Source organism: Calliphora vicina, chromosome 1 (assembly GCF_958450345.1).
Source record: "Calliphora vicina chromosome 1, idCalVici1.1, whole genome shotgun sequence".
NCBI lineage: Eukaryota > Metazoa > Arthropoda > Insecta > Diptera > Calliphoridae > Calliphora > Calliphora vicina.
Window position 1 is genome coordinate 15,480,166 of NC_088780.1, and position 27,766 is coordinate 15,507,931.

Genomic DNA, 27,766 nt, shown 5'->3' on the forward strand with positions numbered 1-27,766 from the left:
AGTTATATGTTTATTATTGATAAACAAATACTTTTTAAGTTAATCTTTCCATAAGTGGTAACTTGAAATCAAAAAATATTTTAAGGTAGAAAATGAATGGGACTAAACTAAAGCACCCCTTGATGGATATAATATAAAACAAATTTTAATTACTATTTTGTTGCAAATCCTTTGCATTGGATGACACAAGCACATCACTTAGGCATAGAAGATATTAAGTTTTTTATCTTGTCTCGCAATATTCATTCCCAGGCTATTTTAAATGCTTGAAATAAATTGTGAAAATTTCATATTAACAATATCCCTCAAGTTCTCAATAGGATTAATATTGGGAGATTGAGGAGTCCAATGAATAACTTGAATTTTATTGCTCTGTAGCCAAGATTTACAAATTTTGGAGGTGTGATTAGGATCGTTATCCTGTTGGAAGCTCCCTTTAAGTGGTATCTCTTCACTAACGTAAGGCAACATTACATCTTTCATTATATCACGGTACATTAACCGATTCATAATCCCATTAATTTTATGAATTGGCCCAATTCCTTGACCAGAAAAGCAACCCCAGATTATTACATTGCCTCCTCCATTTTTAGTTATTCCTTTGCAATACTTATGATTCAGTCTTTCTCCTTTTAGTCTGCGTACACGCCTTATTCCATCGGAACTTTTTAAGTTGTATTTGGATTTGTCAGAGACCAGTACTGTCTTCCATTTTTGGACTCTAGTCGATGTGCGCTTTGGCAAACTCCAGTCTAGCTTTCTTGTTTTTAGCTGATATAAAGGGTTTTTTAGCTGGTCGTCAACTGAATAATCCGACTTCTACTGCTCTTCAACGGATTGTTCTTTTGCTAACGCATAATCTTAAACTTGTTCATACTTGACTAGATTATGCTGTATTATCTTTTTTAATTGCTCTTTTGATCAAGGAATCATAATATCGTGTTTTTGCGGACGTCCTCCAGAATGCACCGTTGATATGCGACCAGACTGCAAAAACTTTGAAATAAGCCTGAAAAAAACTTATCTCTTAATTGAAGATTATTTACTCAATTCATGTCGTGATAAGCCCGTCTTCCTGTCTTCAATAACTTTAATTTTAAATTCACTGGAGCACTTTTTCCATGCCATTGTTTTTATAACAATAAACTGTACAAAACTTAAATTATACACACTATGCCTTCCTTTATTTTTATCTTCTGGAATTTTTAAATCCATTCGTTGTCAGTCCCGTTAACTCACAATGCAAATATACAGTAGCATAGTCAAATTTTTAAACATCTTATAAGAGGGTGCTTTTGTTTTGTCCGTTGCGTTTTTACATGATTTATCATTTTAAATTAATTTTTCATAAAATTATCTTGTACTAAATGAATGTTATATGAACATTAACAATATAAGTTAATAAAATATATACAAATCACAATATCAAAAAAATTATGTTTTGGAAAACTCTATTGTGGGGGTGCTTTAGTTATGGCCAATACTGTACATCGTTGCAATGGACTTTAAAATATCTATAATGAGATATCCATGTTGTCTATATTAATGACTTAGTAATCCCGATATAGATCAAAAATAGGCCAAAAATCGAGGATGTCCCGGTTTTTTCCTTATATCTCAGCAATTTGTGAGCCGATTTTTTTTTTTACCAAAAAATATTTTTTTTGTCAAATTTTTTTTCAATAATAAAATTAAAAAAAAAATTGGAAAGAAATTAAAAAAAAAAAATAATTTCGAAAAAATTTTTTTTTTTTAAATTTTTAATTTTTTTTTTTTAAATTTTGTATTTTTTTGTAATTTAGTGAAGGGTATATACGATTCGGCACAGCCGAATATAGCTTTCTTACTAGTTCTTATTAAAAATCGATTTTTGATAAAAACTAGAAGTTATTCCAGTTATAAAAAAGGCAAAAATGTATGTGAAAAAAGTGAGTAATTATTAAGAATATTTATTCATTAGTTTTTTTACACAAATTTGATTTGAATTTTTTCAATCCAATTACATAATTAATTCTTTATTGATCTTCCTGATCCAAATTGTTAACATTTATTGATCTTCCTGATCCAAATTAACATACATACTAATAAACACACTATTTCTTCTCCAAACCAACTTTGTTGAACAGTTTATCTTTGGCAATTTGAGCCATTAGGCCATGAATTAATTCAATTGAAGCACGACTGCAATCACGGGTAGCCTTTGTTAGTTTGTCCTCTGTACGTTTCTCATTGACATCGCCACCTAACAATAAAACAATTTATTAATTTAGAAATAATTCTGTAAAATTAAAACATCTTACCCGATATCAAAAATGTGCCTCTACCCAAACTGGACTCACTCTGCTCCAACTTTTCCGACAAATCAAATATTTGACCTGTAGTGTACTCAGTATTGGTCAGTAGACCAGAACTGCCCAAAGTATTGACCCAATATTTGTTCCACAAGGAGTCGAGAAGTTTGCGATCTAAAGCTGATTTGAAATAACTTACTTCCAAGGGGTAATATTGTTTGCAGTGAACTCCAAAATCTTCGATTTTATTTAGCGGTATAGTTTGGTATTCAGAAGGCTCTTCATTGGGAGCCTTGTAGCCTTTGGGATAGGTGCGGAATGCGCCCAAACAGACTTTGCCGGCGGACACGGTACGTACAGGATCTACCACTATGGCAACAAAGGGCTCCTGATAGTTTTGATTAAGCATTTGAGTAGAGACATCAATGCCGGACAACCAGCAACCGTAGCCAGGATGGCTGTGATACCAACCTATGGCGTTTTCCAAACGACCTACCTCTTTGGCCGAGTCTATATAAGCGGACATGTATTCATAGGCTTGAGATTGGGCATTGACGCGAGTCTCAGTACCTTCAACGGGCAAAGCAAATGCATCCATAACAATCTAGAACAAATTGTAATAAGTAGGAACAATTGAAAGCATTTACGTTCTCATAAAATATTGATTTCTCCATTTACCATTGTATTGTCTTCCACTTTGCCTAACAGCAAACCCATTATTTCTAAGGTGCCCCCTGATCTAGCATGCATTACCATTTTTAACAATGACAAAGCAGAAATCTTGATATCCTTAAAATAATGGGGATCTTTCTCCCAGGGTTTAGCATCTAAAATTTGCCTTTGTTGTTCAGCATCATAGCGAAATATTTCATCACAGGATGGCAAGGTTTTTACGTTATTCTCCAATTCCCAAGATTTTCGAGCTGAATCTGCATCCATTTTCTTTACCTTTAATAAAAAATTGCAAAAAAAAATTATTGTTTATGCGAAAATATTCCGGTATATGTTTTTTCGCAACAGCTGTTTATAAAGGTATATACGCTAAAATTGTTCGTAATCTTAGGTAATGTGTTAGTAAATTACTTGGCACTACTAAAAATTGGAAGTTTGAAACAGGGTTATCCATAAAATGTGAATGTATGGAAGAAGAAGCAGAAAATGTTAGCTCCTGTCTATACCTGACAAATTTTTATCAAGAAAAACTTCAAAATGGTTGTCAAGATAAAAAATTATTACGTATAGTCCCCATTTATTAGTATTATTGCTTCGTTATGACAAAATTATTAGTGCTTTTGCTCAGACAACTTTGTCTTGACAACAAACGTTATTGTTATGGTAAATATTTGTGAAGTATAGACAGGGGGTTAGAGATTCATTTATCATAAATGTATTTTTTTATGATAATTTAATACTGGTTTAATAAAACATAAGCACATATATACATTATTTGCTTGTTATATTAAATTGATTGACTTTTGTTTTAAATAGTTCCTCAAATGAAATTGTTTTTTACTCAGAAATGCTACGCTGTTTATTTAAATAAAACACTGTAAAATAACCACATGCTTGTCAAGCAGCCCTTTCAAGTTCTCTCGGCTTCAATTCGTATGGTACCCAATTTCAATGATTGCAAACATTTTTGAAATGATCTATGGATCATCTCTCATATCTACAACATAGCTTAAAATTGGGAAAATACAAATTAATATTGAGAAAATACAAATTGAAATTAAGAAATTTAATTTAATGATGAGAAAAAAACCAATATAAATTTAGAAATTCAAATGAATATTCACAATATTAAACACAAATTGAGAAATAACTAATTTATATTACGTCTACACCTGATACATTTATGTCGTAATGTGTAAATTAAATAGCGTTATCAATAAAATGTGAATGTTTGGAAGAAGAAGCAGAAATGTCAACAGAGATGCATTTGTCATAAATGTATTAAGTTTTTTTATGACAATTTAATACTGGTTTAATAAAACTTAAGTAAATAACTAATTTGCCAGTTTTTTGCTTAATTCTCATATTAAATGGAATGAGTTTTGTTTAAAATAATTCCTTAAATGAAATTGTTTTCTACTCAGAAATACAACACTGTTTATTTAAATATTCAAACGAACAAAACACAAAGCAACATTGTAAAACAACAACAGCAGCAACAACATAAATTACATCCGAGAGTTTATTATTTGCGAGAGCGCGTCCCTTTTCGTTCGCTTGAATTTTGTGTCCAGAAAAATAAAGGAAACGCGAAAGAAAAAAATTCCAATACAGAAAAAAAATAATTTTCCATAAAATTAAGTGATTATAATTAAAAGTAAATTGATTTCAAGACAATTATAAAGATCTTAAAACATTTAAAGCTGGCAAAAATACAGACATCACAGCTTCGTTGTTTCATATTTGGGTTTTTGCTAAGAAAAAAAAAACACCAACTTTCTATACCCAGTGATAAATCTTTTTTTCATTGACGGCTTCCTTTTTTGCTAATGCGGCATAAAACACACACAAACAAATGAAAGGAGATGTGAAAAAACAGGAAAATATACAAAAATTTAATCAAAAAAAGAAAAGTCAGTTTTAATCAAAAGCTTTTGCTGGGGGAAAGGAGAAGTTAAAAAAAACTGTTAAAAGAATATTGCAAAAACAGGAATTATTTATGCCGCTTTCTAAGTGCTTGGATGTTGTGAAATCTGTTAACAAAGCCACTTAACACCATTGAAAATGTCATTGGAAGGCGCAAAATTCATATGCCTCGATGAAGCCGGCAATCATGGTGAAATTGTATTGGCCAAAGGCCGCAAATTTACCATGGGCTATTATGTGAGTTGTGATTTTGTTTTGGTCGATGAACGGGCCAAGGGAGTTCATTGTGAGATCGAATGTGATGCATTCGGAAGGGTAAGTAATAAATAAGTTTAATTTATTTTGGAATTGTAAATTTTATAATTAGTTCATTGTGTTCAATGGTGCAGCTGTCCTTAATTCAATTGACTTTTTTATTTTTTTTTTTGCATTTTCCTTTAATTTTGTTTCTTGTGTGTTCAAATGTTTTTCATTGTTGTTGTTTTTTTTTTAGGTAACTATACGTAATTTATCACCCGATAAACCCATTTTAGTTAATGGCTCCACTGTTGAAATCAAACGCATCCTATTGAACAATTCGAAATTGTCAATTTTGGATAAACAATATTTGTGGCTATTTCCGAAAATTTCCAGTAATGAATTCGAAGATTTACCCGTCGAAGCTGCATCAACGCCTCAAAAACAAATCGGCATACCAGAGCAGCCGCCAAACTCTTGTCCAGATTTTAAAGTGAGTATTTTGAAATATTTTATTTAATATTGGAACTGTAGGAATATACTTTAATTTTACTAGATCTTTTAATATAAAAAGTGTTTGTAATATTAATGGAATTTGTAAATCTATTCAATTTCAATCGCCTATGTTTTATAAAAAATAAGGCACATCTCTCCGTTTTATTTAATTGAATTGAATTATGAGTGCTATATTTTTTTAAACGTTAAACCAAATATATTAAGCTAAAAATAGATCTCATCATCTTTGGTAGGAGTTTTTGAAAGATTTTTTCAATGGTTATATTTTTTGGAGCTCTTTGAGATTGATTGTCTTATTTTTTTAGTTTTTAATTTTAAGTAATTTACTCTCTTCTATTTAAAAAGAAGTCTAAAAACCCTAAATTAATTGCTTTTAATTTAAAAATATTGGAACATTTTTTCACTTTATAAATGCTTGGAATTTAAAGGTTTTGAAAAAACATCTAAATCGTCTGAGCGTGACAGTTGGACACTCGAAAAGTTTAAACAATTTTTTTTTTTAATCGCCTTTGATACCTGTTTCTTTTCATGAAATTATTTACTTTCTTTACAAATTTCATAATATATTAATTAGAAAAAAGTCCAAATTTCCAATATATGTACTGCAGACTGATTGAGAGCCATATAACTTTTTTTGGAAAACTTTTTATGATCCACTTTCTATAATTTATTTATGTATTCCTTCCAAAAAAAATCCAATTCTCTGTCTTTCATTTCCAACTGTGGTAAAATATGACAAATTGTTAGTTCTTCTTTTTCAGATATTCAAATCTTTTTTAAAGTATTATTACAAAACATAATGTAATTCAAAATTAGTCCTGAAAAACCTATAGCTCAAGTATTTTTTCTTTGGCCAGCGTCAAAATTGTTGTTACAATTTTTTTCCGCATACGTTACTTTTAGTGACGGATTTGAGACTGCCTTATGCCTTGTGCAGATTTAACATTCCACTAAGCGAAAAATGTATATTTCCAAATAAAAATAATTATATATTTTATTGTTCTAACTAATTAGAAAACTAAGCTGAAAATAATTTAATTATTTATTTATGTTGTATTCTAAAAATCCTTTTATTTACATTACAGCTTCATCGAGAAATACCCAAACGATTTACCGTACACAAGTAAGTACCTATTAATTTATTTCATATAATACTTTTGTAAATTAAAACAGCAGATAATTATAAAAACTAAACACATTCGGATCGGTTCGATTTTCACTTTGAATTAAGTGAATTTTCATTATTACAAATATATAATTATTGTCTGGAAATTAGGCCTCTAAAGGCTAGGGAACAGCGTTATTTACATTAACAGAAGATGTAGAATGTTTCTAATAAATTTTCAAACAGAACTCCATATTACTAAGTATACCATTACAGAATTCTCCTTTGGGCATTACTTGCGTACAGACGAATCAGTGCTTTTGATTTTCACTTGTTTTTATTCACCACAATTTTTTCGGCAAATGTTTTATCACCAAAATTTAAAAAAAAAAAATAGTTTTCTCTAAAAATTTGTATTTCAATGTTTGAGAAATATGCACTGAAAGTCGAAAAAACTAAAGTTTTTTGTTTTTTAATTTGACAATAAAATATGCAATGAAAAAGTTAAAATATGCTAATTATAAGCCCATAAAAGCAAAATATGCAATTATAACAAAATATGCAACATCAAATTGTTGCTATTTTCCTGCAAATCATCTGATTCGGAAAAGTACTGACTATAAATATGCATTTGCATGAAACTCGCAGCCTTGATATGTAAATTATGAAAAGTTTTGAAAATCGTGGGATAATATTTTTACACTTGGGTTGACAAAAGCATACATATCATTAAAGAAACACAAATTTAATTTTTAATAAAATCCTGTCATAACTTTTTATTTTTTACAATTGGAGTAGCGAAGCAATTTTTTTAAAAAACTTAATAATTTAATAAACCTAAATGTATTTTATACTCAACAAAATTACTAACTAAATTATTAAAAAAAAATCCTTTTCCACTAAAAGTTTCGCCTATTGCATACAATCGGATGAAGAGGGTAACATATCATCAGACTCAAATGATGAAAACACCAACGAACAGGACACACAAACAAATCAAAACCAAAATGAACATGAAACTCAGACAAAATGTGATAAAACTACTACAGACTCTAAAGAAAATATCACACAAGAAAAAGACGCTGCCAATCGCAATCGTAGTGTAACACCAGAACCAAAAGATCAAAATGAAAAGTCCACGGGGGCTGTAATGGAAACACCTAAAATGAACTTAATCAATTGTACAAAAGATAAAGAGAACAAAAGTACACAAAAGAAAAATAAACAATTGCTTATGATGTGCAATCAGTCGGATGTTGTGATAACTTCATTTTCACCGCGTGAAACGGGAGTTAGAATTGAGAAATCGTTTGCGACCATTGTAAAGCCAAAAGTGCTGGTCACTAAAACGCCTGCAACACCCAAAAGTGTTTATAGCACACCAAAAAGTGATTTCAACGAAAAAGAACGAGAGGATGAGGCAGATGATGATAAAGAAATAATGACTTTTCACACGCCTTCGACATCCAAAAAAGGTACGGCAAGTACTACAAGTATGTCTACTGCCTGCTCAAAAGTACTTAAAAATTCCTCTATGCATTTAATCGATTTAACTACACCGAATAAATTAAGACCGGCTAGTCCGTATTTGAAATCAGCTTTGAAAGCTTCTGCCAAGAAAAATATCACACAAACTGCTGTCGTCGATAAATCATGTAGTAAATTGTCTGCAGAAGAACGATTAGGTTTATCAGCATTGCCTTCTACACCTGTTTTAACAGATGCCAGCACTAGTGCTTTAGAAACGCCCTGTTCTGTTATAAGTGTTAGCAGCTCCACAGATACTTCGAGTATAATAGAAGTAACAAGTGATGGCTCTAATATTGGCATCACTCCGGGCAGTTCCACTGGTTTGAACACACCAGCTAAACCGCAAAATCGAACGGGAGCCTGTACTCCAAAGAGAACTCCTCACTCTTTGATGAAACGAGCTCTCTTGACAAGTGCCAAAAAACAAAACACAACACCACAAAGAAATGCCAACACAGCTACCACACCGCGTAGAGAATCTATAAATCGTATACCTTTACGTAGTAATTTAGCTTTGTTAAGAACCCCCGTTACTCCGCAAGCTTCAACTGGTGATAATAGTACTTCCCAATTGCCTAGAAGACTAAGCTTGAGTACTCCCACACGCAAAAGTATGCCAGCAAGGAATCGTTTCGATATGTCTCCATCTACAAGTAATTTAGCATCATCACCTTCAACCTCCAACAAAATGGCCACACGACGTTCCTCTATTAATCCCATTTCTGCAGCAAGAGCTTTGCCCACTTCCACCCCCGTATCAGCTTCTAGTAATAATTCTGGCTTGAGAACTCGTGCCGCCTGTAAGACTTCTCCCCTCCATAAGGTGCGTAAATCTATAGGAGGTGTACCGTTATCTTCACACATATCTAAGACACGTAGATCAATTGTACTGCCAGCTTCGACTTCTAAAATTACATCAATTAAGGAAAAATCTCCACAACAAGTAATGAGTGATAGACTCGTTACAAGGGCTCGCAAATCCTTGTGCCTAACACCCATATCAGACAGGTCTCGTAATATGGCGACAGCGGCAAAAACACCATCTCAGCAAGCAGGTCCCTCTAGTATTCTTAAAGCAAAAACAACACAGTCAGCTAGAAAACTCGAGCGAAAGGCGGTATTATTTGCAGATAAACAACCGACAGTTGATGGTGAATTAGATGATCTAAGTCGTACCTTTATTGTTGACTCTGATGAGGAAGAAAATGCAGAGAAACAAGAGGAAAAACCAAAAGATGCTACATTTTCACCAGAGAAAGAACCCCAAAAGTTAACTGAGAAAGTTGACAAAAAAGAAGCTAAAAATGAACAAGAATCAATAGAAATTCCAGTAGATGTAGAAGAAATTACAGGTTTGACTAAAAATAACAAAGAACCTAAGCACGAAGAAGCCATTAAAACAAGCAATGAGGAAAAAATTGTCACAGCTGAAGAGAAGAATAATATTGCGGAAGATGTGGCTGTCACAGAAATTGAAGTGGAGGAGGTTGAAAATAATGTGCCACTTCCTGTTTGCGATAAGAGCAAATCTATTGTGACTGAAGAAAGTTTTGCTGAGATTATAAATGATTCTCAGGAATCAAACGAAGAAGATATTAAAGAAAACAGATTGATTGATACCATTGAAATCACTGATAGTCCAAAAGAATGTTCACCTACTGAACCTCAAGAAAGTTTTGCTGATGCTCTGGAGGAAATTGTTGATGAAAACATTAAAGAAACTGAAACAAATAGAACAGACATAACAGAAGATCCAGTCCAAACTATAACTCAGGATAAGAATGAGAAAACCGAAGTCTTAGAGACTGGTTTTGGGGAAGAATCAATTGTAGAGATAATAGAAATTTCGAACAGTGAAAATACACCAATTGAAGGTGCTAAAAATGAAGAAGAAACTACAAGTGACACTGTAAATCATACACCTGAATTGAAAAATCAAAGTCCTACAGAAAACAAAACCGAGGAGCAGAAAAATTCACAAGAAATTGAAAATGAATCATCTGAGAAAGAAATAGTTGAATGCGAAACTATTACAGAAGAAACAAAATCCTTGGACGTTCTGGAAGTGGAGGATAAAGTTGAACTCAAAGTTGATGATCAAAAGTCTTATGAATACAAGCCAATCGTGGAAGATATAACCCTGGAAGGTTCTTTATTAGAAAAAGAAACGAAAGAAAACGAAGACACAAATGTAAGCAAACAACCTTTATACGAAGACATCACTTTGGAAGCATCCTTAATAGATGAGAAGGTTAAAAGTGAAGAAATTAAAGATGAAATAACAAAAGAATCTGAAGTTTCAAAAATATTACAAGCCGCCGAAAATTCAGAGGAACAACATGAAAATATTCCAACAGCAGAGGAAATTTCTGATATCACCCAAGAACCAGAAAGTTCAACTGTTCAAGCAACAAAAGAAGATGAAGATGTTATACCTGATGTGAAGGTTCTTGAATTGTCGCAAACAGATAAAGTTAATGAAGAAACATTAGAAGATAAACTGGAGGAAAATATTGATAGTTCTGACATAATAGAAGAACTGTCAACCTCTAAATCTGAAGTTCAATCATCAACGATATTTAATGAGGACATCGATGATGACAATACAAACAAATTATTGGAAGAAATAGAAGATGTTCTTAATAAATCAGATGAAATAAAACAAAAACATCTTATTGAGCTGGAAGAAAGTAAAGAGGAGAGTGAAAAACCACTAACCGAAGAGTTTGAAAGTGAAAAACTTACACAAGAAATTATGGAGAAAGAAGAAGAAGTAACAAATGAAATGGCAGAAAATATCTCGAGTGATGATAAGGTTCGGGAAATTACAGACTTAGAAATATCTCAACAAGACGTCAAAAGCCTAGATCAAGAAGACGTAAAAGATAATGAAAGTGAAGAAGTAACTGAGACGCCAAGTCAAGAAGAAACTCCAACATCTACAGAGACTGTTCATGTGGAAACAGATAATATTAATTTGACTGATGAAATGCCAGAGTTTAGTATTGAAAAAGACTCTGAAACAACAACAATAGAAAACGAAATTGTTCTTCCAAGTGAAGAAAATGTTGAATGTAAAGAACAAAATACTCAATCTTCAGAAAGTAATGTTACCCAACCCGAAAACAATACTTTGAATGAAGAAAAAGCTGAGTCATGCGCTCAGGAAAAGTCTGAAGTTAAAGAAACTGAAATTGGTGTTTCAAATGTGGAGCATAATAAAGAAACAAAAACTGAAACAGAAGTCAATGTCCAAAATGTGGACACTGCTGAAGAAATTGAAGTGATCACTTCAAATCTAAGTGATGATGCTACTTTCTCAGAAACTGTTGATTCTGAACATGCTGACAGTACTTCAAATGAAAGCAAGACTGAAATAGATACTCAGGAAAGTTCTGATGCTAAAGAATCTAAAATTATTGTTCTAACTGAGGAAAATGTTAAGGAAGTTCAAGCTAAAGAATCTGAAAACGATAAAAATGAGAAGAATGCTGAAGAAGCAATTGCTTTAAATCAAAGTCAAGATACACAATCAGCAGAAACTGATGGTTCCAAAACTAAAGACAAAACTTCGAATGGTGAAAAGATTGATTTATGTAGTCAAGAGAAATCTGAAGCTATTGTAGCTGAAATTCTTGTTCATGATGAAGATAATGCTGAAGAACTTGAAAATAAAGAAACTAAACTCATTAAAATTGTGGAGAATTCTGATGAACTTTATGCTAAAGAATCTGAAAGCACTCAAAATGAGGAGAATCCTGATGAACTTGAAGCTAAAGAATCTGAAGTCACTCAAAATGAGGGGAATGATAATGATATTGATGCTGTAATTCAAAGCCATAAACAAGACACAAAATCTTCAGAACATATTGTTTTACAAACAGAAGAAGAAAATACCGAGTTAAGTATTCTGGAAGAATGTGAAACAGAAACTGCTGACCAAAAACTAGAGAATGCTGAAACTCTTAAAGATTCCGCCTCAATTCAAAGTGAAGAATCTAAATCATTTGAAAATATTGTTTCAAATGAAGAAAAGGCCGAAGAAAAAGAAATTGAAATCGTTCAAAATGTTCAGGAACAATCAGCGGTCCTCGAAAATTCAAGTCAAGAAATTGTTGAGGAACATGAAATCGTTCAAAATGAGCAAAATGTCCAAGAACAATCAGCGGTCCTTGAAAATTCAAGTCAAGAAATTGTTGAGGAACAGACAGTGGTCGTTGAAGCTTCAAGTCATGATAAAGACTTTAAATCTTCCGATGAAACTGAAAATGCCAACGTTAGTCAGTCTGCAGCAAACTCGGAACCCGAAATTGTTGAGGAACTACCAGCTGCCACCGAAATATTAATTCAAGATACCAAATCTTCAAATAAGACTGTTAATGACAACGTTACTCAGTCTGATACAGACACCGAACAAAAGGTACCAGTTACTGTTTCAAATCAGCAACAAGCTGTTGAATCTGAAGAAATTATTTCCGAAATAGAGAAATCTAAAGAACTTTTGACCAGCACCATTAAAAAGAAAATGGAAAATGCTTCAGGTTTTACTCCAAGACGCACACGTCGTACTTCCCAATCAGCTGAGACACCTCAAACCACAGCAACCACAGAGTTATCTTTTACTCCCAGACGTAGTACTAGACGGGCTTCGCAATCAAATGAAACTCCTGAAACCACAACAACAGAATTATCGTTTACCCCCAGACGTAGCGCCAGACGTGCTTCTATGTCAGCTGAAAGCACTTCAACAGCTACACCAACTAAAAGAACCACCAGACGTGCCTCTTTATCAGTTGTTAGCGAAACACCAGTAACTCCTAAAGCCATAAACAAGCGTAGAGCCTCTATATCTAAGGATGATGAAACAGCTAAACCAAGTACATCTAAAACACCACGTAAGCAATTGGAACAACGTATGGTTATACCAGAAGAAATTGAAGAAGTTGCAGATGCGGTTATAATCGAAGAGGAAGAAGAAAAGGCCGAGGAAGTAGTACACTCTAAGGAGAAGAAAAGTGAAAAGAAACGTCGAACCTCAATTTCTGGTGATAATGTAACTCCTAAACCTAATACAACCAAGACACCTAGAGCTAAAACTCCACTTAAACAATTGGAACAAAGTGTAGTTCTGGCAGAGGAAATGGAAGTCATAAGTATTATAATAGAGGAGGAGGAAGAACCAACTGTGAAAATATTAGAAAATGAGAAAAAGAAAAATGAAAATGAGAGTTTGATAAAAGACTCAAAGGATACAATAGAGTCCAAAACAGAAAATAAAGAGACCACAGAAGAAACTTCTACAACAGATGTTATAAATTTGGACCAAAAACAGCCTGTTGCAGTAGAGGTTTTGGAAACACAAGATACTACTGAGGAAAAACCAGAGACTACTGAAAACAATGCCACTGCAAAATCTAATGATATTTTGTCTCCAGATGAAAAAGATGATGCCGATGTAGTAGAGACTTTAGAAAAGGAAGTTACTTTAGTTTCAGAACAAAAACCTGCAAAATCTGATGATATTTTGCCTTCAGATGAAAAAGAAGTTGCTGCTGTAGAGACTTTAGTTTCTGAACAAAAACCGGATGATACAGACGTTTCTGATAAAGATGTTGCAACTACAAAAGATGTCATTGTTTTGGAAGAACAAGAAAATGATGTTCAAATATTTGAGAAAGAATTCGCTACGGAAGAGATTTCCGAAGAAGCAGTTTTGGATACAACCGATAATATTAGTTTGGAGGGAAATGAAGAAGAAAAAAATATTGCGACAGGTATTAATTGATATATTTTATATTTTGAATTAAATTATTAATATTACTTTTGTTTTAGATGTTGCAATTGACACTCACGAAAAATCAGATGACAATATGGAGGAATTAATAGATAGTTCTACCCGAGAAGATGAAGTGGATAAAGTAGCAGTAAAAGGTATATGAATTATTTGAAGTAGTTATCATTCTAAACTATTTATGATTGGATTAATTATGGATCTTATATCTTTAAACTCGATTTTTTCCCCCCAACATTTTTATTTCCAAACTAAATTTTTGTCTACTATCTCCTGCAGAAGATATCTCTACAATGGCTGAAAATTCTGAGGAGCAAGATGAAAACGCTAAATCTAACGAGACTAATGAAGATGAGGGTAAATTAATATCGATTGTTTTCACATTTTTTAAATATTTAAAACAAATTTGTTTTATTTTGTAGATTCATCAGAAACATTCAAAGCAACTGATCTAAATAGTTCCCAAAGGTCAGCAGATGACAACATAGAAGAGGAAATGGAAAATCTTCAATTTGAAGATGATGCAGAGAAAACACCACCAAAAGTAACAGCAGAGATTTCAACTGATATAGAAGAAAAACAATTATCCACTCCTGTACAAAAGAAATCTGTTAAAATTGTAGCTGCTTCACCTAAAACTCCCTTAATGGCGGGTATGCGTGAGTTATTGAAAACACCAAAAGCAGAAATTCAAACTCCGCGGCTAGGAGGTATACGTGATTTAGTACGAACTCCTAAGGAGAAATCAGAATGTGAAGAAGATGAAATTGAAAAACTGGCGGTAGTAGCAGATTTGGTAATGACACCCAAAATAGCTAAAGAAACCATGGAAATTTCAACACCCAAAGCTAAGAAACAAGTAACAATAGTAGCCGATTCACCCAAGACTCCTTCAATGAGAGGTATGCGTGAATTGTTAAAAACACCAAAAGGTGAAATGAATACTCCCCGATTTGTGGGTATACGCAATTTGGTAAGAACACCTAAAGCAAAAATAGAAAATGAACAAGAGGAAAGCGAAAAATTGGCCGTGGTAGCTGATTTAGTAAAAACACCACAAGCGATCAAAATCGCCGAAGAAATGCCCTCAACTTCAGTTAAACATGAAAACTTAAAAGGTGTTAAAGAGTTACTTAAAACACCCAAAAGTTGTAGCACACCACGCTTCAAGGGAATGCGTGAATTAATGCAAACACCCAAAGCTAGTTCAACACCTGTAATGGTTGGTGTAAAGCAACTTCTAGAATCTCCAGTTCCTCGAGATAATCTAACTGAGCTAATAGTAGAAAATGCTGAAATAGTTGAGAAACCCGCAACAGAAGAAATACCAGCAACATCATCTAAAAACGTTGTCAACTTGAAAGCTGTTAAAGATCTCTCAAAAACACCAAAAGGTTGTAATACTCCTCGTCTTAAAGGCATACGTGAACTAATGCAAACACCCAAAAAGTGTTCAACTCCCATTATGGGTGGCATAAAAGAACTTATGGACTCCCCAGCTCAGCAGAAAGATCAGGAATTAGAGAAATTCCTTCGAACTCCAACTGCTAAAAACATAATGATACCCTCAATGCCTTCAAGTGCCGTTATAGAGAAAAGTTGTGATTCTATAGAGATTTCGACCGAATATGATCTGAATGCCAGCCATGATGGTGGTGAAACGGCCAATTTGGAAGAATTATTTAAAACACCAGTGGCTTCACGTTTTGTAGAGCGTATTACCGCCTCTTACTATGTCGAAGACGCTGATGAACATGATGAGACAGTAGAAAAGTTCAATAAAAATGAATCCTTGCAAGACACTCTCAATAAATCCGCTGAAGAAGCCTTTGATAAACTAGTAGGACAAGAATCACAAATTCAAACTCCTATAAATAAAACCTATAAACGCACATCATTTGCTTTGCACACACCTCAAGCCCAATCTCCATTTACAGCGGCAGATGTCTTATCTGATTTGCCCAAAAGCGATGTGCAAGAATGGCTAGAAACTTTGGATGAGGCTGAACCACCCACAATATTAGAATGTGAGGATGTAATTGAACAAGATATTGTTAACGAAAGTGTAAAGGAGAATGAAGAAGTTTCAGTGTTAGAATATAGTTTGAGTGAACAAAATCTAAGTGTCGATGATTCAATTATACCCGAAACATGTACAAAGATTTATTTAAGTGAAAATTCCTTAACAAATGTTGCCACTGCCTCTTTATCGAATACTTCAACTAAGGATCCTCTATTAAGTGCTACCTCTAAACCAAAAGAAACCGTAACTCGACCACTTACCCCCATAGAAGCAGAAATAAGCGGTATTAATTTGTTGGATCAAACGGTAGAATCAGTACAAGATGAACCTTCAATGCTGGACGAACCCCTATTAGTTGAGGAGCCATCAATGTTTGAAGAACCTTTAATGGTAAGCGATAATGAATCTGAAGCCGATGATACTCTTAACAATGGCGATGAAGCTAATGATTTGTCCGAACCATTACTGCTCAGTGATAGTGAAGACTTAAATCAGTCTCGAGAAATCGAAACAATTGCAATTGAAGTTAAATCTGATGAAAATGAGGTATTACACATATCTAACATTGAGGTGAATATTGCAGAAAAATCCATGCTAGCAAAAGTTTTAGATCAGTCATTGGCCGAAGATCCATTAAAAACTAATGGCAAAGAACAAGACGTTACCACAATAGATATTGAAGCCAGTAAAATAGAAGAAACTTCTAAAGATGATGAGCTATCGGCAGATACTAATGAAATGGAATCTTTAGCAGAATATCCAAGTTTGCTAATTGAAGATTCTCCAATAAAAGAATCTTTATCTTCTGATAGTAAAAATTCTAATACTAAACCAGGAACTTCTAAAGATAAGAACGATGAAACGGATACTCTTGAACATTCCGAAAAAGAATTGGATGCTGAAATTGATGCAGCTGAAACGAATGTAGTAGAAGAGAAACAAATATCCGAAATTAATACTGAAAATTCAGAAGCTAAAGAAATTTCGATCAAGGAAACAAAAGTTACATCCAATAATTCTGAAGACATTTTCTTAGACACCTCAGTTACTGAAATCTTTGAAGAAACAAATGAGGATCAGCTGGAATCTAAGGAAATGGTTGAAACAAAAAAGCAGAGTCCAAAGGAAAGCAAAAAAGATATAGATCACGAGTGCCAAGACATATTCATGGATAATTCAAATATTGATGAGTCTTTTGCTGACGAGGCAACCAATGAAGAAAACGATGTCGAAAACGAATCAGCCATGGTTGAGGTGACTACTAAAGAAGTAACTAAAGATCATACTGATGAAGTTTCATCTACGGTGGAGGCAACTAATGAGAGTATTACTAAATGTGAAACAGAAATACGTACCAGTGATATTGAAGCAACTAAAGATGAGAAAACTGTTAAAGAAAAAGACACAGAGAACCATTCTGAAATTGTTCGGAAACCTAAGGAAGAGCAAACCGAAAATGGGAAAGTTATGGAAGAAAGTACAGATGATCTACAACATGTCGAGGAAATTGAATCTCTTGAACTCATCACGTCTTTTACAGCTGATATGGCTGATGAACATTCATCTTCAGTTTTCGAGAGTTCTCAAATTGAGAATTCTGCTGAGGAACAAACGGAATTGACAGAATTACCAACTCAAATCGAAGCTAAACTAAGCGAAACTTCTGTTATAAACTCTGAATCTTCTGATGAAAAACAAGACAAAGAAACATCAAACATTGCTAATGAACAGTCCTCTTTACTTTCGGAGGAATTAGAGAGTTCTCAAATTGAGAAACAATCTGAAATGATAGATGTACCAACTCAAATCGAAAATAAACAGAGTGATACTTCTGTAACACCACTTGAATCTTCTGATGAAAAACAAGCCGAAGTAACGGCAGAATTTGAGAGTTCCCAAATTGAGGATATCTTTGAAGATCAAACGGAATTGACAGATATCGAAATTAAACCAAGCGAAACTTCTGTAAAACAACCTAAATCTTCGGATGAAATAGAAGTTGAAACTAAACCAAATGAAACTTTAGTAATTGAACTGGATTCCTCAGATGAAAAAACAATTAAAACTTTGGAAATCAATCAAGAATCTTCTAATGACAAACAAACTTCGGATGAAATAGCTGACCAAATAACCGATAATAAAGTTTATGAAAACATTGAAGAACAGACAATACAAGATGCTGAAATATTCACTGAAAGCTCAACCGAACAAGTAGAGGAATTGAAACCGTCAAGTGCCGCTACATCTTCTGAAGTAATTGAAAAAGAAACTAAAGAAGATGACAATCCAAATTTTACATCAACAGTTGAAAGTTCAACCGAAGATAATCTAACATCCGAAGTTCCTCAGGAATGTAAAACGTCTAGTGCCGCAACACATTCTGAAGTAACTGAAAGTTCAACCGAAGATAAGCTAACATCCGAAGTTCCTCAGTCTGCAGATGAAATGACCAACGAAGCTGAATCAATTCCAGAATGTGAATCCCAAGATATCGAAACTTCAGAAGTTGAAAAAGATGAAACAATTGAAGAAACCACATCTCAAACTCTTGAAGAATCATCTGCAGTTGAAATGGTCAACGAAGCTGAATCAATTCCAGAATGTGAATTCCATGAGATCGAAACTTCTGAAGTTGAAAAAGAAGAAACAATTGAAGAAACCACATCTCAAACTCTTGAAGAATCATCTGCAGTTGAAATGGTCAACGAAGCTGAATCAATTGCAGAATGTGAATCTCATGAGATCGAAACTTCAGTAGTTGAAAAAGAAGAAACAATTGAAGAAACCACATCTCAAACTCTTGAAGAATCATCTGCAGTTGAAATGGTCAACGAAGCTGAATCAATTCCAGAATGTGAATCTAAAGAGATCGAAACTTCAGATGTTGAAAAAGAAGAAACAATTGAAGAAACCACATCTCAAACTCTTGAAGAATCTTCTGCAGTTGAAATGGTCAACGAAGCTGAATCAGTTCCAGAATGTAAATCTCAAGAGATCGAAACTTCAGTAGTTGAAAAGGAAGAAACAACATCTCAAACTCTTGAAGAATCAGCTGGAGTTGAAATGGTCAACGAAGTTGAATCAGTTCCAGAATGTGAATCCCAAGACATCAAAACTTCAGAAGTTGAAAACGAAGAAACAATTGAAGATACCACATCTCAAACTCTTGAAGAATCATCAGCAGTTGAAATGGTCAACGAAGCTGAATCAATTCCAGAATGTGAATCCCAAGACATCGAAACTTCAGATGTTGAAAAAGAAGAAACAATTGAAGAAACCACATCTCAAACTCTTGAAGAATCTTCTGCAGTTGAAATGGTCAACGAAGCTGAATCAGTTCCAGAATGTGAATCTCAAGAGATCGAAACTTCAGTAGTTGAAAAAGAAGAAACAATTGAAGAAACAACATCTCAAACTCTTGAAGAATCAGCTGGAGTTGAAATGGTCAACGAAGCTGAATCAATTCCAGAATGTGAATCTAAAGAGATCGAAGCTTCAGAAGTTGTAAAAGCAGAATCAATTGAAGAAACCACATCTCAAACTCTTGAAGAATCATCTGCAGTTGAAATGGTCAACGAAGCTGAATCAGTTCCAGAATGTGAATCTCAAGAGATCGAAACTTCAGAAGTTGAAAAGGAAGAAACAATTGAAGAAACCACATCTCAAACTCTTGAAGAATCATCTGCAGTTGAAATGGTCAACGAAGCTGAATCAATTCCAGAATGTGAATCTCAAGAGATCGAAGCTTCAGAAGTTGAAAAAGCAGAAACAATTGAAGAAACCACATCTCAAACTCTTGAAGAATCATCTAATGAATTAAAAGATTCTGTGTCATCTGAAGTCATTACGGATATTTCTGAAGCAAATGCAACTGAACATGTTAAAATTGATTTAACTATAGAAAAAGATCAAATAGGAAGTGAGAAATCATCACAAACTGCATTAATTGAATCTTCTGTGTCCAAACAAGAAACTTCCCAATCCATAGAAGAAATTTTCCAAACAATAACAGAATGTGAGGAAAATAAATCTAAAGAATCGTCCAAAACTATATCTGAACGTGCCACAATTTCTGAGGATAAAGAATCTTTAACCGTTCCAGAAAGTGAAATTATCGAAGAAGAGAAATCGAATATCGATAATATTACTCTCGTATCTAAACCGGCTGAAATTTCCGAGGTTCTACCCGTCGAAGAAACTAAAACTGATGAATGTGAAACTATCGCTGGCAAAGAAGTATCTTCTACTAAGGCGGATGTCAAACAGACGAAAGAAGTATCCACAAAAGTAATGGAGAAGTCTGACATTTGTGAAGAAAAATCTGATTCCATCTCAACTCCCCAAGAGATTTCCATAACTGAGAAACCAAAAAACACTTCTGAAATAACAGAATCATCGGAAGTATCTACGAAACCATCAGACATTATAAAATCTTATGATTTTGAAATAAAAATAAATGATACAGATCATCACAATCAAAAAGAAACTGCCATGGAAACTACCGAAAAGCCAACAACTAGTCTGGGCAAACTTAAATGCTCGCACACTGAAGAAACTTCTAATGTAGCCACGGAACTGCCCTCTACCAGACGTGCCAGAAGAAATACTAAAACGGAAGAACACACTACCGAAATTACTGCACAAACTGAAAAAGAGTTCTTGAGAATCTCAAATATACAGGAAACTGAAAATGTACCAGAGTATGACGTTGAAAATCAAGATCTCGAAAAACCTGAAGCAACTGCAGTAGAATCTAATGAAACTGTTAAAGCTGCGGCCAAGGAAGTTTTTGAAGTCTCTGTGGATTCAGAAGTAAAAGAACACCAAATAAGTTCAATTAAAACAAATCGTAAAAAACGTACTATGTCGGAAAGCAGTCAAGATTCAACACAAGGAGAGGAAAGTCACTCCAGATCTCGTAGAAATAAACGTAACGTAATTAAAAAAGCAACTGAAGAAAAACTAGCAGAAGTTAAAGAAGAAATTGTTGAACAACAGCAAATTTCGAAACATGACGTACTAAATGAAGACGTAAAACTGAAACGAAAACGTACTACATCTGAGACAAGTCAGGGTTCGGTTAAGGACGATAACCATCATTCTAGTACTCGCAGAGGTCGTCGAAAAGTACAAAAGACACCCGTCGAAGAAACTGTTATAGAACAAAAGGAAAGTTTTACACCATCAGAAGAACAAATGGAAGAAACCGGAGTTCCAGCTGAAATTCACAATGATGTAGAAAAAGAACGAGCCGAAGAATTAATTGTGGAAGGAGATGAAGAAATAGTGATTCTATCTACTCAAAATATGGAAGCGGTTACTGAAGTAAATGTAACAGAAGAAAAATTAAACTTTGAGGTTCCAAAAGAAACTAATGCTGAAACTCATATAAAAGAAACTGATGAACTTTCAGAAAAGAAGGAACATGATAAAACAAAAGAAGAATCAACAGACGCAGTTGAAGATGATAAGTCAAATGTTCGTGAAGAAAGTGCAGCTAAAACAACAGAAGCAGATATTGTTGCAGAACAAAAAGCTGAAGATGTTCAGAGCGAAAAACATGAACAAGTTACACTAATCGAAAAAGCAACTAGTTCTGCCTTAGCAGTGCAACAAAATTCTGATATTCCTAACAAAAATGTAACAGTAACTCGTATAGAAGAAATACAAGCCACTTCTCCAACTAAACATGAAAGTGAAGAACCAACTTCCAACATTCCAAAAGAAACTGTCAATGAAAATAAGCATCATGGTCAAAAACGCAGTCGTCGTAAACCTACAGTTTCTGAATCTAGTCAAGGTTCAGTACATGCTGATGACAGCAGTATGCTTACAACAAAATTACAGGAAGCACAATCTGGTGAAATATCAGTAGAAGAAGTAATCACAAGCGAAGCTCCTGATTTGCATAAAGATGATATTGAAGTTAAATCTAAGTTGTCAGATATTATTGAATTGCCAGAATCCGAAGAGGTTGAAACTGAGCTTGTACAAGAAAGTGTTGAAGAAATTGTGGCCATTACTGTTGAAGAACCTAAAGAGCAACCAGCCAAACGAGGACGGCGAAAACCCACCGTATCAGAATCGAGTCAAGGTTCGGTACATGAAGACGAAAACACGCGCTCTAGAAAAACACGCCGCAAAGTACAAAAGGCTCCTGTTGAAGAAGTTGTAGTAGAAGAAAGTATAGATAAAGAAGAAATAACCACAACTGCCACGTCTTCAAAGACTGAACAAATTTTAACTACTGAAAATAAAAAAGATATGGAAACAAAGGAATCGGAAACTGATGCAATACAAAAGGAAAAGCCTGGTTCCAAATTACCAGAAGAGCCAGCTGTAGAAGTTCAAAGTGTGACATTAGAAGATGTCAAAGAACAAACAACTAAGCGGGGTCGTCGCAAGCCAACCGTATCTGAATCAAGTCAAGGTTCAGTAAATGAAGATGATTCTACACGTACACGAAGAGGCCGCCGTAAAGTACAAAAGACTTCTGTTGAAGAGATTGTGTTAGAAGAAAGCGAGGAACAATTAACTAATCAACTGGAAATGCCTGTTGTAATTGATGGAGCAAAGGAAGAAGTTCCAGCAAAATCCACAGACTTAAACCAGGAAACCGAAGTAAAATTGAACAAAAACAGCGAAAATATGATCAAATCGGCTGTAATTGATCTTCATGAAGATGATTCCTCAAAATCTAAACAAGAATCTGCACAAGTTGAAAATCAAGATCAAACCTCAGAATCTAAAGATACAAAAGAACAACCACAACAGTTGCCCGAAATGGTGGTAGTCGAAAAAGAAAAAGCACAAGAACCTTCAAAAGAAACTCATGATGAACATGAAGACACCAAGCAACATGGAAGAGGAAAACGTGATTTAACAGAAAATCTCCCAGAAGAACCAACTACCAGCCGCAAAGGTCGTCGTAAGGTACAAGTCTCAGCTGCAGAAGTAACACCTATGGAATCAATTACGGAACATAAAAATGTACCAGTTGAAGCTGTAGTGATTGAAAAGAAATCAGCAGACGTTGAAGATATAAAATTAATTGTTGCCGAGAACGACCAGGCAGTTGCAAATAAGGGTGAAGAAAAGAGTGAAGATAAACAAAATGCAACAGATAATTTGCCATCATTGTTATCTCAGCAAATCGGTGAAGAAAAACAAGAGACCATTGATAATTTGCCAGATGTGATATCTATACAAGAAGAAAATGCTGAAGAAATTAACAAAGAGAGTCAACAACAAGCAGAACTTCAACAGAATGATACATCCTCGAAGCAAACTGCCAAACGTGGAGGACGACGTAAAGCAGACGTAGAAGAAGTTCCTGTTGAAACTTCTGCAAATGTGAAAGATACCACTCCAGCCGTCGATGAAATAACCACATCACGTACAAAACGCGGAGGTAGACATAAAGCTGCAGCATCAGAAACAAATACTGCTGAAGTTCCCAAAGGTCGCAGAAATCGCAAAACTCCTGCAGAACATCCTACAACATCTGAAACAGAATTAACTGAAGTTAATGAAAAACAAATAGAAAAAGTTGAAGAAATATCGACAGCTGATGAAATTCCAGCTCCTGCTGAAGTTTCTAAAGGTCGCACAGCTAGTCGAAACCGAAAAACACCTGAAGAACATCCAACGACTTCTACTCAGCAAGAAGAACAAATCGCATCTACAAAAGTAGTTGAGGATATTCCAATAGATGCCGAAGTTTCTAAAGGTCGCACAGCTAGTCGAAACCGAAAAACACCTGAAGAACATCCAACGACTTCTACTCATCAAGAAGAACGTGTTGAATCTGTAAAAGTTGTTGAGGAAATTTCAACAGTTGTTGAAGTTCCTAAAGGCCGCACAGCAAGTCGAAACCGTAAAACGCCTATAGAACATCAAACAACTGAAACAACTCACCAAGAAGATCAAAGTGATTCCATAAAAGCTGTTGAGGAAATTGCAACAGTTCCTGAAGTACCTAAAGGTCGCAAAGCTAATCGAAACCGTAAAATTGTGGAAATTCCAAGTGAAATCGATAAAACGGAAACTGCTGATGTTGTCATCATAGACGATAGTACAGATGAAGATCATCCAGCTGAGAATGAGCACAAAAAGGAGGTAGAAGATAAATCTTCTAAAAAACGTGTGAAGCGTACACGTACTGCCTCTGAAACGAATCAAGGATCTGTTGTCGATGAAAAACCTACCAAGAGACGGGTAAGACCTCAAGTGGCTGAAACAGGCGAAGACCACGTTGCAGATGTTAAAACAAAAGATGTTGAAACCACTGAACTGGAAAAGGAAGAACATATTGAGGAAGTTCAAACTAATAAAGAGGTTGACCATAAACCTCAAAAGTCTACACGACGAAGAGGAGCAGCAGCTGCACATGAAGATCATGATGAAGAACACCACGAGCAAACATCCACAAAATCCAGAAAAAGACGGGCCAGACATGAGGAAATTGAAGAACATCCACTTGCTAAGAATGTGGAAGAACCAAAGAAACCATCTGAAGAAGCACAATTGTCTGAAGTACAGATAACGGAAGTCAATCTTGAGCCTGAGGAGTTGTTGGATCAACACATTACACCTGATGAAGAAAATCAAAAAGATGTTAAAGTTAGAAAAGGTCGCAGAAAAGCTGCTGGCGAGGAACATCATCAAGAGGAACATGAAACATTGGCGGTTACAAAGAGAAGAGCAGTGGCCAAGCATATTGAAGACGATCATGAAGAGAGTGGTACTTCCAGTAAGAGACGTGTGGGAAGAAGACATCAGGCTGCAGAAGAACATGACACCGAAGGTGAAGTACCAGCTGCTCACACTGAAAGTAGCGAAACAGTTAGTAAACGTCGTAATATCGGCAAAAGGCAACATGAAAAGGAGGAAGATCATCATGATGTAACAGCTCCCGATGAACACCAAGAGGAACATGAAACATTGGCAGCTACAAAGAGAAGAGCAGTGGCCAAGAATATTGAAGACGATCATGAAGAGAGTGGTACGACCAGTAAGAGACGTGTGGGAAGAAGACATCAGACTGCAGATGAACATGAAACCGAAGGTGAAGTACCAGCTGCTCAGACTGAAAGTAGCGAAACAGTTAGTAAACGTCGTAATATCGGTAAAAGGCAACATGAACATGAAAAGGAGGAAGATCATCATGATGTAACAGCTCCCGAAGAACACCATCAAGAGGAACATGAAACATTGGCAGCTACAAAGAGAAGAGCAATGGCCAAGAATATTGAAGACGAACATGAAGAGAGTGGTACTTCTAGTAAGAGACGTGTGGGAAGAAGACATCAGACTGCAGATGAACATGAAACCGAAGGTGAAGTACCAGCTGCTCACACTGAAAGTAGCGAAACAGTTAGTAAACGTCGCAACATCGGCAAAAGGCAACATGATCATGGAAAGGAGGACGATCATCATGATGTAACTGCTTCCGAAGTACCAACACATATTGAAAATACAGAGACGACAAGTACTCGACGCAATGTGGATAGAAAGAATGAACATGAATCTGAACATCATGATATTGAAACTCAACAAGAGGAAGCTAAAAAAGGCAAAGGTCGAAGAAAGAAATATTACCACTCTGAAGAATCTGATCAACCTACAACATCACACTCGCCTGACACAAAACACAGAGGTCGTAAGCGTAAAGAATCGCTGACAGATACTCAAGAACATGACTCGAACGAAAAAGAACACAATGATGCAACATTAACGAAGGAACCTGAAGAAAAACTAGGCAATCCAAGTGCTGAACTTCAAACACCACAACGTGCAGTTCCTGTTGCTAGAAAAGGTCGCAAGGCCTCTACTATTGAGCATATAACAGCGGAATCGCAAGAGCTGGATGATACACCCGGGAGAAGAGCACGCAATGTTCCACAGCGCAGAGCTGCTACGGCATATCACAATTATGATGAAACTTCCGATAGCGATATAGTAACTAAAGCAAAAAAGAAAACAGACTCGCCACGCAAATCCTTAGAAGCTTCGAAATCATCACCCACAGCTACAATTACATCAGCAGCCGTAATTAATCCCTCACCATCGCCTTCATCTACAGCATCAGCTACAACAGCCAGAGGTCGCACACGAAAACCGACCGCTAAAGTTCAACAATTCCTAGAGGAAGAAAGGGCCAAAGCGGAAACACCCAAGAAGAGAGGTTTGTTAGCAGCAGCCGCTGTTACTGATGCATCTACACCACAACGTACGCCTGCTAGACGTGGACGTAAAGCATCCACTATTGACACTGAAGTCGAAGGAACTCCTCAAGTTAGCAAGGGTCGTGGAAGAGGAAAACAGGCAATTGCTCACACTAAAGAAGAGCATAGTGTCGTCGTACCAGACACAACTTCGGTTGTAGAAGTAAAAGAAATTGAGTTACACACCACACCACCTCCAGCACAACCCGCTAAAGGACGTAGAGGTGGACGTAAAGCCAAAATAACCGAAGAAGAGCACCAGAAAAGCGATGAACCACCAGCTAAGAAATCTCCTTTGGAACTGGAAAGTGAAAAACAGGACTCTACCCCTCCATCAGACGCCCCAACACCACCCACACGTGTAGCTGGTAGGCGCAATGCGGCCGCTGCGGCTAAAGCCAGAATTGAAGAAGATGCTTTAGCGGCAGCCGCCGTCGATCCACCTAAAAGGGCTAGAGCGAAGAAAACCCCTGCAAAAGTAGCAACTTCTGTAGTGGCAAGCACTGATACAGATGCCCACAGTTCTGAAGTGGAGGAAGAAAAAGGAGCTAAAAACAAAAATTCTCCCCAAAAACGAGATCACAGATTAGCGTCTGCCTCCACAATAGAAGGGGCTGAAGACTTAGAAGATGATATTGAATCTGAAACTATGGATAAACCAGCCAACAAAAAAGTACGCAAAGCGGCAGCAGCCACTACAACAGATTCAATGGCTGCAGTGCCAGCAAAAAGAAGCCGTAAAGCTAAAGCCGTAGAAGAAGAAGCTGACACCGACACACCTGGCGAGTCAAAGACCACCCGGGGTAGAGGGAGAGGCCGCAAAAATGTACAGTTTAATGAACATCAGGAAGCCGTAGCAACTACTTCCACGCAACAAAATACAGCCAATATTGAGCCTACGGCAGTCGAAACACCAGAGCCGGTTAAAAGAGGAACGCGCACTCGACGCAAATAATTTTAATATTTTCTCTGTATTCAAGCGATAGTTCTTATAAGACATTTTATTTTTTAGTTGTTAGATCAGAAATATATAATCTTGTGTTTTTTTTATTAACTTAAATATTATTTTGAAGTGTATCTGTGGAGTATTTTTTATGTTGATTTTTATTTTGTGTATAACTTATGGAAAACTTCACTGAGAAGCAAAATTTGAAACCCTGAAAAATTTATCTTCTATGCGTTACTTTGTTGTTTAATTGTTTTAATATTATTTACATACATACCTTAACAATTTCTTTTCTTTTATTATTATTATTATAGAAAAAAAATATCTTTTTCAAAAATGTTTAAATATCTTTTTTAATAAAAACATGTTTCTTTGTAATAATAGTATATAATATAATTTAGCTTATAACTTTTATTAAAACATCTTACAAACAGAAAATATATATAGAAATATAAATAATAAATGTAAAAAAAAAATTGAAAAAAAATAAAATTAAAATAAAA

At 35.1% G+C, this 27,766-nt stretch overlaps 3 protein-coding genes across 3 annotated transcripts; 2 read left to right on the forward strand and 1 right to left on the reverse strand.

Moving 5' to 3' along the window:
• Nucleotides 1–1,916: 1,916 nt before the first annotated feature.
• Nucleotides 1,917–3,309, reverse strand: CSN5 (COP9 signalosome subunit 5). Its single transcript, XM_065499127.1, has 4 exons — nucleotides 2,970–3,309; nucleotides 2,301–2,895; nucleotides 2,046–2,242; nucleotides 1,917–2,013 (listed from the first exon to the last, which is right to left on the reverse strand). Exons 1-3 carry the CDS (start codon nucleotides 3,228–3,230, stop codon nucleotides 2,094–2,096), a joined length of 1,005 nt encoding a protein of 334 aa, XP_065355199.1. The 5' UTR covers nucleotides 3,231–3,309; the 3' UTR covers nucleotides 1,917–2,013; nucleotides 2,046–2,093.
• Nucleotides 3,310–4,405: 1,096 nt separating this feature from the next.
• Nucleotides 4,406–12,782, forward strand: LOC135949269 (myb-like protein X). Its single transcript, XM_065498776.1, has 5 exons — nucleotides 4,406–5,204; nucleotides 5,383–5,619; nucleotides 6,728–6,765; nucleotides 7,654–12,697; nucleotides 12,762–12,782. The coding sequence occupies exons 1-5, from the start codon at nucleotides 5,028–5,030 to the stop codon at nucleotides 12,780–12,782; spliced, it is 5,517 nt and encodes a 1,838-aa protein (XP_065354848.1). The 5' UTR covers nucleotides 4,406–5,027.
• Nucleotides 12,644–27,766, forward strand: LOC135949536 (titin-like). Its single transcript, XM_065499126.1, has 4 exons — nucleotides 12,644–14,051; nucleotides 14,110–14,208; nucleotides 14,348–14,425; nucleotides 14,491–27,766. Exons 1-4 carry the CDS (start codon nucleotides 12,803–12,805, stop codon nucleotides 27,270–27,272), a joined length of 14,208 nt encoding a protein of 4,735 aa, XP_065355198.1. The 5' UTR covers nucleotides 12,644–12,802; the 3' UTR covers nucleotides 27,273–27,766.

Bases quoted from the DNA above. Each gene is read 5' to 3' on its own strand.
- CSN5 (XM_065499127.1), bottom strand. From the start codon at position 3,230: ATGGATGCAGATTCAGCTCGAAAATCTTGGGAATTGGAGAATAACGTA. The intron at 2,896-2,969 runs GTAAATGGAGAA...AATTTGTTCTAG, and splicing joins AAGTGGAAGACAATACAATG to ATTGTTATGGATGCATTTGC. The intron at 2,243-2,300 runs GTAAGATGTTTT...TTTTATTGTTAG, and splicing joins AGGCACATTTTTGATATCGG to GTGGCGATGTCAATGAGAAA.
- LOC135949269 (XM_065498776.1), top strand. From the start codon at position 5,028: ATGTCATTGGAAGGCGCAAAATTCATATGCCTCGATGAAGCCGGCAAT. The intron at 6,766-7,653 runs GTAAGTACCTAT...TTCCACTAAAAG, and splicing joins AAACGATTTACCGTACACAA to TTTCGCCTATTGCATACAAT. The intron at 12,698-12,761 runs GTACCAGTTACT...TTTCCGAAATAG, and splicing joins ATACAGACACCGAACAAAAG to AGAAATCTAAAGAACTTTTG.
- LOC135949536 (XM_065499126.1), top strand. From the start codon at position 12,803: ATGGAAAATGCTTCAGGTTTTACTCCAAGACGCACACGTCGTACTTCC. The intron at 14,052-14,109 runs GTATTAATTGAT...CTTTTGTTTTAG, and splicing joins AGAAAAAAATATTGCGACAG to ATGTTGCAATTGACACTCAC. The intron at 14,209-14,347 runs GTATATGAATTA...TATCTCCTGCAG, and splicing joins GGATAAAGTAGCAGTAAAAG to AAGATATCTCTACAATGGCT.